Genomic DNA, 11,375 nt, shown 5'->3' with positions numbered 1-11,375 from the left:
TATATATGGCTCCAGGTAATCACTGTGTTGTTTGGTGATATGGTGTGTACCACACTCGACATGGACCAGAGGAAGCAAAGGAAAGAGCTGTCTCAAGAGATCAGAAAGAAAATTATAGACAAGCATGTTAAAGGTAAAGGCTATAAGACCATCTCCAAGCAACTAGATGTTCCTGTGAGTACAGTTGCACATATTATTCATAAGTTTAAGATCCATGGGACTGTAGCCAACCTCCCTGGACGTGGCCGCAGGAGGAAAATTGATGACAAATCTAAGAGACGGATAATCCGAATGGTAACAAAAGAGCCTAGAAAGACTTCTAAAGAGATTCAAGGTGAACTTCATGCTCAAGGAACATCAGTGTCAGATCGCACCATCCGTCGTTGTTTGAGCCAAAGTGGACTACATGGGAGACGACCAAGGAGGACACCATTGTTGAAAACGAATCATAAAAAAGCAAGACTGGAATATGCCAAACTACATGTTGACAAGCCACAAAGCTTCTGGGAGAATGTCCTGTGGACAGATGAGACAAAAATCGAAGTTTTTGCCAAGGCACATCAGCTGTATGTTCACAGACGAAAAAATGAAGCATATCAAGAAAAGAACACTGTCCCTACTGTGAAACATGGAGGAGGCTCTGTTATGTTCTGGGGCTGCTTTGCTGCGTCTGGCACAGGGTGTCTTGAATCTGTGCAGGGTACAATGAAATCTCAAGACTATCAAGGAATTCTAGAGAGAAATGTACTAGCCAGTGTCAGAAAGCTTGGTCTCAGTCGCAGGTCATGGGTCTTGCAACAGGACAATGACCCAAAACACACCGCTAAAAACACCCAAGAATGGCTAAGAGGAAAAAATTGGACTATTCTAAAGTGGCCTTCTATGAGCCCTGACCTCAATCCTATTGAGCATCTTTGGAAGGAGCTGAAACATGCAGTCTGGAAAAGGCACCCTTCAAACCGGACACAACTGGAGCAGTTTGCTCATGAGGAGTGGGCCAAAATACCTGCTGAGAGGTGCAGATGTCTCATTGACAGTTACAGGAAGCGTTTGATTGCAGTGATTGCCTCAAAAGGTTGCGCAACAAAATATTAAGTTAGGGGTACCATCATTTTTGTCCATGCCTGTTTCATGAGTTTATTTTTTTACATAATTCTGTTGAAGCATGGTTGAAAAACAATGTCTGACTTTCATTGGTTAACATTTATAGAATTTTAATTTATTATTACTTTTGTCAGATTAAAGTTATTTCTGTGACCATTGTGACTTTTTCTTTCATTGACCAAAGGGTACCAACAATTTTGTCCACGTCTGTATTACCACATAAAGTGACCCATGTCACATTTGCTAAAAATGGCCTGGTCCTTAAGGTGAAAAATGGCTGGGTCCTTAAGGGGTTAATGTATTATTTTATTAGAAACATACATAATGTGCAAAATTATTACATCAAACATTTTCAACATGACCACTTAAAAGATGCAGGCTGTCTTTTTCTCACTCTTCGCTATGCTAATTTGCATTATTTTCCTTAGTATCAAAGGACGATGCTTGAAAAACCTACAGTTAATGTCATGAAGGGCATTGTGTATGATACTGTGCAAAACCAATACCTGCAAAAATTCCAAACAAATTTTAAAAACTAACAGAACTCTAAGAATGATTTTTCTTACACTATGTAAAATCAAGAAATGATAGAACTCTCTTTTATCGTCTTCATAGTGGCTCTAACTGTAGATAATCCACTGTTGCCATTCTTCTTTTCCATCGAGTGTTGCTGTGAGAATGCAATAACCAAATCACCAAGAATGAGGACTGAGACCTCCAAACTGGACCTGTGAGGGACCCAAGCTCAGATCCCCACCAATCATACATATACTGTATATAAAACAATGCTAGTGAAAAATTCCTTTAGTTAAGGGAGTTAAAGGGGTTGTCTCACTTCTGCAAGTGACATTTATTATGTAGAGAAAGTTAATACAAGGTACTTACTAATATATTGTGATTGCCCATATTGCTTCCTTTGCTGGCTGGATTCCGTTTTCCATCACATTATAAACTGCTTGTTTCCATGGTTACAACCACCCTGCAATCCAGCAGCATTGGACGTGCTTGCACACTATAGGAAAAAACACCAAGCTATGTGTACTCTCATGATCCCGGCCACCAGAAATGCTGATGCTTTTTCCTATAGTGTGCAAGCACGACCACCACTGATGGACTGCAGGGTAGTCATAACCATGGAAATGAGCAGTGCAAAATTCGATGACCACTTTATCTTGACATCATTGTTCAGTTATACTTTTATTTATATGTTTAGCAGCAATTTCAAAAAAAATTGAAAAAAAATTCCAAATCCTTTTTTTAGGAATCAGTTTAGTTCTGCAGTGGCTTTTAGGGGCCTATATATTAATACCCTCCATAAATCACCCCATTTTAAAAATGGCACCTTCAAAGTATTCAAAATGGCATTTAGGAAGTTTGTTAACCCTTCAGGTGTTTCACAGGAATGAATGCAAAATAGAGGTGGAATTTCATTTTTTTTTTTGTTGCATATTTTCAATCCATTTTTGGAACACAGCAGATGATAAAATAGAATTAAAACCTCAGATTTATTACCTTGGTTCTTCAGTTTTTTTAGAAATATTGTATATGTGGCCCTAGAGCGCTACTTGACTAAACACCGTCCTCAGAACTGAAGGAGCACCTTGTGGAGTTTTTCAGGTACCATTTCAGATTTGCAAAGGTCTTGAGGTGCCAAGACACAAGAAAAGGCCCCATTTTGAAAATTATACCAAACTTTAATTAATATAGAGGTGTAGTGAGCATTTTGACCCTACAGGTGTTTCATAGAATTTTTTTACATTTGAGGCATGAAAATCCAAAATTACATGTTAACAATAATAAGTAATTTTGTCTCAAAGTTTTAATATTTACAAGGGTGAACAGGAAAAAAAAGAATCCCAAAATGGTTATGTGCGGCAATACCCTAAGGCTGGGTTCAGACCTGAGCGTATTTGATATGCGTGTTTCATGCGCGACAAAACGCGCGTTTTATGCACGTTTTTGTTGCGCATTTTTGTCCATAGTCAACGCGCGGAAAACGTGCGTTTGTGTGATTAACAGCAGTGTTGTCCAATGAAAATACAGCTCTGTCTATATGAAAGGTGTCTAATGAGAGAGAAATGGAGGTGAGAAATTTCATGTGTGTTGGGAGAGTGGATTGTTTGCAGTCATGGAATTCTCCAGAAGGCGACCAATTGCGGCAATTGTGGCAGCAATCCTTCTCCGACGTTTGCGGCGAAGTTGAGAGAGCAGGCGACACTTCTGGGTCCATCCTGTCATTGCCAATCGACAGGAAAGGGGACAGTTCTGGGCACTGTACGAGACCCTCCGGGCCCATGATGACAATTTTTTTTCCTACACGCGGATGTCCATCACCAGGTTTGTACATATACAATAGTTATAGTAGTGGGGTTCCAATTGTGAAGGTACCAGTTGTAGTTTTTTGATATTGTTAACCCTCACTATTTTCGTTTTCAACAGCTTTGATGGGCTCCTGGGGTTGTTGGACACCCGTTTACAACATCAGGACACCTTCATGCGGGAGAGTATACCACCAGCGGAAAGACTGACTTTGCGGTAAGTAGACTGTAATTGTGGCCTTATAAAGCATTTACATTGTGTGGTGACTGGATATTAGTGTGGCCTTTGTTATTTTCTACTGGTGGTTGTGACGTTTCAAGTGTTTTTGAGGGGGGGTATTGGATGTGTATGCTTTTTAAATTTGGCATATAGATACCATACATACATAGTTTACCCACATTTTTCCCTACGGAAACACTCTCTTCGAAATAAGAGTCCCAAAAAGTTTGCAAATGTTTTTATTTTTGAAAAGTAATAACATCTTACAGTTCCTCCAAAAATGCGCAAACTGTGTTTAACACAATCAACATAAGTATCGTACTTTTTAACTTTAAATTATTAGGTAATTTTCAGATATTAACAATGAAGGTCAAACACCCCTGATGCACCAAATTATGTATGATATTTCTCAAAGGTTTTGGTATTGTGGGAATGCAAAATGTGGCTCGGTATCCCGCATGGCCTCTCTCATTCCGCCTGATTGCTGGCCGGGTTGCATTTGAGTGGAGGTGTTGTTGCCCATGCTGGTGGAGGGATAGCTGTATGATGATTGTGGTTGTGTGTGCCATGTGTCGTGAGGGTGTGGTATGTTAGTTTGTGGGTATGTTTGTGATGTGTATGTGTGAGTGGTTGGTGGATGTTGTGATGGATGTGGTGGTGGATGTTGTGGTGGATGTTGTGGTGCATTGTTGGGCTGTGTGATGTCATAATGTAGAATGAAGCTGTCTAGGGTCCTTGTTATGGTATCCCTCGCTTCAGTTATGCGACTTCTGGGAACTTGCAGCATTTTTTCCTCCAAACTTAGTAAGAAAAGGGCATCACTAGTGAGTTTGGGTGCTGGATGGGCAAGTGCATCCAGGCATGCAATTAGCCGGTCCTCCTGGCGATCTGTTCTTTTCCTTTTTGGACGGTGAGTCCGAATGTTTTCGGTTTCCACGACAGGTGGGGCAGGCTGTGTGGGGGTTTGGAATGGAGGGGTGGGATCGGGTGGAGGAGGACTTAGTGGCCCCATAGACGCACAGGTCTCACTGTCCCTGGTGACCTCCTCCTCTTCCTCCTCCTGCTGTTGACTTTTCGACCACATACTATCGGTGCTGTGAACATGAAAATATACATAAGTATGTGCAAGATATGAAAGTGAATGCATGTCATACCACACCCTCTCCCGCATGTGTATGCCCTAGACTCACCTACCCATTCCAGTGCATGGTATTAGAAAGGCCATTTCCTCCGCATGGACATAGCTGGATCGTGCACTTGGCGAAGCTCCGCTCCTCTGTTCCTTCTCTTTGCGCCGATGACGAATGAAGGCATCTTTGAGGCTCTTCCACTTGCTTTTTAGTAAGTTTACTATAATAAAAAAAAAAAAACATCCATTATTTTCTCACATTTTTTTCAGCTATTTAGCTACAGGCCAATCTTTGATCAGTCTTCACTACACCTTCCAGATCGGGAAATCCACAGCCAGTGTGATCGTGAAGGAAACCTGCAGTGCCATTTGGAAGGTCCTTCATGCTGTTGTAAAGGCCCAACCAAACAAGGAGGAGTGGCTGAAAATTGCAATTTCCCGAACTGTGTAGTAGCAATTGACGGAAAACACATCCGCGTTCTGAAGCCAATGAGGAGTGGCAGTCAGTTCTATAATTATAAAAAATACTTTTCTGTTGTTCTTTTTGCGGTATGTGATGCTAACTATTTTTTCCGTTTTATCGATGTGGGTTCCTATGGCAGCAGCTCTGACTCTGCTGTTTTTGGGCATTCTGACTTTGGTCAAATGCTCAGTACTAATGCCCTTGACCTTCCCGGGAACACCACACTGCCTGGCACCACTTATCCATCTATGCCATTTGTTTTTGTTGGTGACGAGGCATTTGCTCTAGGTGAGCATCTAATGAGGCCATACTCCAGCCATAGTCTCTCCATTGCGCGACGTGTTTTTAATTATCACCTGACAAGAGCACGCAGGGTGGTGGAATGCGCATTTGCCATATTAGCCAACAAATGGCGAGTTCTGCACTCACCCATAAATCTCAAATTGGAGACCGCCATCTCGGCTGAGAAGGGAGCATGTGTTCTTCACAATTTTGTCCGAGAAAGGGATGGCTTCAATTTTGAGGATTCGTTGAGCCATTCCATGGAGAGTCAGATTCGCAGCGGTGTTCGTGGGACCACACATGGTGCCGCCATTCGGGACCACTTCACTGCTTATTTTATGTCACCACAGGAGAAGTTACCTTGGCAAATGCAAGCCATATAAATTTATATTATTTAGTCTTTTGCAGCTGCAAAGATTGTTTCTTTAACTTTTAATATTCAATTTTCTTTGTTTATTGTAATGGCTGAATTAAAAGATTTGAAGAGTGAATTTGTGCAATGCCGTTTTTTCACCTATATCGTGCCCCTTGTAGAAGCCCCAATAGTGCCCACCAATACTCGTCCATTAACAAGGGAAAACAATGTGGGCGGAATTAGGGGTCCCATTTATGTGCCCAATACTCGTCCATTAACAAGGGAAAACAATGTGGGCGGAATTAGGGGTCCCATTTATGTGCCCAATACTGGTACTGTAGACATACAATCACCTATAATGTGCCAGTGCTGCAATAGCCCACAAGCACAATAATGTTTCAACGTAGACAATATCCATATCAACTTTATAACACAAATCCGCACCACAAATGTAGGCCAACATTTGAATTTAAAATACATTTCCAGATTGGAACAAGTGCAAATTGAGCATACTGGCCCACTACATTGTGCCAGAATGTGGGTGACGGGGAACCATTGACTGGCCATATACTAGAACAGGGATGGTGAAGCTGCGGCCCTCCAGCTGTAGCAAAACTCCAACTCCATGCATGCCTGGACAGGCTACAGCAAGTAAAATACAGCACAGCATATTGGGAGTTGTAGTTGGACAACAGCTGGAGGGCCGCAGGTAGAGCTGGGCTGGACTATTACATATAGTTTTTACACCAGTGCACACAAGGAGTTTGTTTTTTTTACACTCAGAACACACATGTCAATACCTCCTTGCACTGTTTTGGATAATCGCTTCCACTGTGGCCAGATGTTTTGTCCAATGTCCTCCCATGCCTGCTGCCTGCTTCTCCTGTTTTTGCATTTGGCATCTTGGATGTCATACAGGCAGCGTTTTGCCTGCACAAGCCTGATCAGTGTCTCACTATCACAGCCTGCTTCCTCCATCTTGGTCAGGCTAGACACTTGCCGATCACTAGGGTGTGGCCTTTTATTGCCTGTTGCTATGTGCCAAACGCGCGTTCGGATGCGCGTTTTTCTGGTCACAAACACGCAAAATAACATATTTGCATGCTCCTATGCAATCCTATGGCCGCAAACGCGCGACAAAACGCCCCAAAGAAGCTCAAGAACTTTTTTGAGCGTAGGCGTTTTTCAGCGCGTTCAAACGCGCTGTAAAACGCTCAAGTGTGAACCAGGGCCATAGGGAAGCATTGGTTTTCATGTGTTGAGCATTTTACAGCGCGTTTGAACGCGCTGTAAAACGCTCAAGTGTGAACCCAGCCTTAAAGTGGGTGTATTTTTCTGTATGGGCTCAGTATTTTTCTGTAAGGCTCAGAAAGGAAAGAGCGCCAACATCCCCAAGGAATTCATCTAGGGGTGTTATGATGGTTTGGACCCAGCAGATGTTTCTTAGAATTTATTAACATTGGGCCATGAGGATGACATTTTTATTTCAAACAGTACACTGCTTTAGTCCCAAATTTTTCATTTTTGCAAGAGTTAAAAGGAGAAAAATTTCCACATAATTTTCTATGCAAATTACAAACTAAATACCCCAAATGTGGTCATAAACTGCTGTTTGGTGACATGGGGTACATTTGGCTTTTTGATCGCTTTTTTAAAGGCAGCTGTGGTGGGCAAAGATTGCAATTCTATCTGTGTTTATTTTTTAGCTTTTATAGGGTTTACTGTGAGGCATAAATTAAATAATGACAAAATTCTGCATAATGATACAATTATTTTTATACCAAACTTAGGCTACTTTCACATCTTTGATTTTCGTTTTTTGATCTTCGTTTTTCAGATCTGGCATGGGATCTCAATACCACAACAAAAGGCTTCTGTTATTGTAATTCAACCAGCTGCAACCATTCAGAACGGATTTACTCTGGTGCACTCCGTTCTGGATTGTTCAGTTTTGTCCCCATTGACAATGAATGGGGACAAAACTGAAGCGTTGTGCAGCACAATGCAGATGTAAGAGTAGCCTAAATTTTTGATGTTTTACTACTTTTGCATCATAAAATCACTTTTTAAAATTATGTTGTTAATCACCATATAGTAACGGCCATAATATTTTTAATTTTCCATCGAGGCAGCTATGTGAGTGCTGTTTTTTGTGGGATGGGCTGTAGTTTTTATTGGTACAAATTTCGGGTACATATAATGTGAGGAATATGGATTAATATTTACAGTCAGCCATGTCCTCACACCCACCATTTGCTGAAAAATGGCAGAGGAAATCAAGCTCCACAGGGGGGCCCTGCTTCAAAGTCGCAGCCAGATAGCAGAAAACTCCTAGCAGGCCACATTTGGTTACATTTCACACCGCCAGTCAGACAGCACGGATCCTGCAGGAAAACCCCCAGCAGGAGGTATCAGCTCTTGCCAGGATCAATGATACCTCCCAGACATGTTGGCACCTACATTTCATAAGGAATTATAAATCGCCCCCGGCCATCGCAGGTGCAAACCATATACATATTTGTGTCCCGGTGGCTACGATGAACATGCCCATGGTCTTTGCTTGAGGGTGGGATGCCAGGGAAGGGAGATATCCAAATCTCACCACAGAAACCCAATAGCGGCACCATGTTTGGACTCTAGTTGTAGTCAGAACCCAGGTGGATCCGTTGGTCCCAAAACCATCTCCCTGTGACCTTCTGGAATGGAGCTATAAACCCTAAAGTGTTTTGTAGGTCATTTGCAGCCAGTCCAGCAGGGGGGGGGGTGGACCCCTCCCAAAGGCCAGGAGGGGAGGGGCCAGCTACAGGTTAAAAGGCTTGTGCCAACAAGAGGGCGTGTCTTTTCTCTGCAAGGGGGTCACATTGTTCAATGCGTTTGGAGGGACCTGCAACCGACTGACATCACTGCCTCCAATGTGAATACAGCTAAGAACCCCCCACTACCCAAATGACTCATATATCTGGTAAACTGACTTATTGTTCTGCTTAACCCTGTTGCACCTATATCACATAGAAACATAGAATGTGTCGGCAGATAAGAACCATTTGGCCCATCTAGTCTGCCCAATATACTAAGTACTATGGATAGCCCCTGGCCCTATCTTATATGAAGGATGGCCTTATGCCTATCCCATGCATGCTTAAACTCCTTCACTGTATTTGCAGCTACCACTTCTGCAGGAAGGCTATTCCATGCATCCACTACTCTCTCAGTAAAGTAATACTTCCTGATATTACTTTTAAACCTTTGCCCCGCTAATTTAAAACTATGTCCTCTTGTAGCAGTTTTTCTTCTTTTAAATATTCTCTCCTCTTTTACCTTGTTGATTCCCTTTATGTATTTAAAAGTTTCTATCATATCCCCTCTGTCTCGTCTTTCTTCCAAGCTATACATGTTAAGGTCCTTTAATCTTTCCTGGTAAGTTTTATCCTGCAATCCATGTACCAGTTTAGTAGCTCTTCTCTGAACTCTCTCCAAAGTATCAATATCCTTTTGGAGATATGGTCTCCAGTACTGAGCACAATACTCCAAATGAGGTCTCACTAGTGCTCTGTAGAGCGGCATGAGCACCTCCCTCTTTCTACTAGTAATGCCTCTCCCTATACACCCAAGCATTCTGCTAGCATTTCCTGCTGCTCTATGACATTGTCTGCCTACCTTTAAGTCTTCGGAAATAATGACCCCTAAATCCCTTTCCTCAGATACTGAGGTTAGGACTGTATCACTGATTTTATATTCTGCTCTTGGGTTTTGACGCCCCAGGTGCATTATTTTGCACTTATTCACATAAAATTTTAGTTGCCAGTCCACTGTATAAATTTTGTAACCTCAGTCCACTGTATATATTCTTTGTGTATATTGTGCCCTTAAGGCGATTAAATATATAATTTATTTATTGTGCTATCTTGTATCTCGAGCACGAATCCCCATGTCTGTGTTTTGGCCAAGTTTGGCTAGTTATAAGCTACCGCGGGTTGGTTTCTCACCCTATATAATCCCGTTAGCGGACTGGGATTATATCAAACGAGAATCTGGTGGCAGTATACCCGGGCTGAGGAGGAGCTGTTTTCACTGCGCCAGTGAAAAAGCTCTCTCAGCTTGCAGCCTCTCTGTGCCCGCGTGGACAGGAGGTGTCTGTGTAAACTGTACCAAGCTGACCTTACCTGCTCCTCTGGAGGGCGTAACGTCACTCTTTGGTAACCCATGACCATACTGCGTCTTTTGAGCTCGATGTAGGTAACGTCAAGCGGGCACGAGGTGTGGTATTCGTCACATATTGGTGGCAGCAAAGTCGGATCGAGATACTAGTGTGTGTGAGTGTGAGACCCATATTCCCTGACACTAAAGACGACCAGCAGTAGCTTTTGCCGCTGGAGTCTTAAGATCAGCTCAACACTAGACAATCTGAGTGCAAATACAATAAGGTGTGTGTGCATCAGGTTGCAGTCTGTGTCAGTGACCATCCGTAGCAATGATGGCCAGTTACACAAGAAGCAAGGCTAAGGAGATGGCCGAGGCTATGAATTGTGGCCGGGAAGACGCAGTCCAGATAGGGGGCAGAGAGGAGGTGGAAGACGATTTTCTTCAAGGCGAGGGGTAGCACAGCAAAAGCTTCCCAAGGAACCAGTTGCCGGAGGTGAGGTCCGCGGTGGGCCTCGCTCCACCTGCCCATCCCCCCAGCCAGGCTCAGCTGCTCTCCTACAGGCTTCCCTAGACCGACTCCAGACTAGAGACAAGGTTTCCTATGAGATCCTTTATGGCAGCTGCAGAACATCGCAAATGAACAGAGGCTGCAGAACGGGAACTTCATGAGCATGCAGAGCTTGAGCACCAGCTACAAATTCTCTAGCTGAAGCTTCAATTCCAGCAGCCCTCTCCAGCCCAATGTGAGTGTCCAGAGATCCGGATTCCCAAACTGCGAAAGACTTTCCCCTGCTGGGCAAAGATGGGGACTTGGACACTTTCTTGTTGGCATTTGAGACGGCCTGCCATCAGTACCAGCTGCCGGAGGACCAGTGGGTCAGATTCCTCATGCCACATCTCAGGGGAAAAGCCCTTGAAATCTTCGGGTTCCTGCCCAACGAGACCATCCTGAGGTATGAGGCTATCAAACAGGATCTGGTCAGGCAGTATAACTTAACCCCTGAGTCGTACCGGAAAAACCTCAGCGGGGTTCTACCCAGATCTGGGCCGATCACATGCGGGCCTTGCTGAGAGTGGTCGACCAATGGACCTTGGATTGGAACTCACCACCGTCCAGCAGCTGAAAGAGCTCGTCGCCACAGAACAGTTCTTGTGGAATTGCCCGGAGGATCTCCAGCAGTACCTCCATGAGCGGAAGCCAAAGGGGGCCTCCGCAGCAGCAGCCCTGGCCGATGAATACACCAACAACAGGACTGCAGAGGCCCGGAAACCTGTCGTCTGGAGAGGGGGTAAGACACACTCTGCCCCTGCCCCTGCCCCAAGGCCGAAGTGAGTACCGGCCCTGGCTTCACTTTCCACAT

At 43.7% G+C, this 11,375-nt stretch overlaps 1 protein-coding gene across 2 annotated transcripts in view; it reads right to left on the bottom strand.

The window, feature by feature from the left end:
• Window positions 1-3,865: 3,865 nt before the first annotated feature.
• LOC122922795 (cyclic AMP-responsive element-binding protein 5-like) overlaps window positions 3,866-11,375 on the bottom strand; it is a 62,176-nt gene continuing 54,666 nt past the window's right edge. The window contains exons 2-3 of one of the 2 annotated variants that reach the window (XM_044273568.1): window positions 4,833-4,992; window positions 3,866-4,736 (exon numbers count right to left, since the gene is read on the bottom strand). In XM_044273568.1, coding sequence (XP_044129503.1) covers window positions 4,052-4,736; window positions 4,833-4,867 — 720 coding nt within the window. In that variant the 5' untranslated portion in view covers window positions 4,868-4,992 and the 3' untranslated portion in view covers window positions 3,866-4,051. The remainder of the gene's footprint in view (window positions 4,737-4,832; window positions 4,993-11,375) is intronic. The other variant, XM_044273630.1, reaches the window with a different exon arrangement.

This window comes from Bufo gargarizans, chromosome 1 (genome assembly GCF_014858855.1).
Source record: "Bufo gargarizans isolate SCDJY-AF-19 chromosome 1, ASM1485885v1, whole genome shotgun sequence".
NCBI lineage: Eukaryota > Metazoa > Chordata > Amphibia > Anura > Bufonidae > Bufo > Bufo gargarizans.
This window is presented reverse-complemented; position numbering and strand designations above follow the sequence as displayed.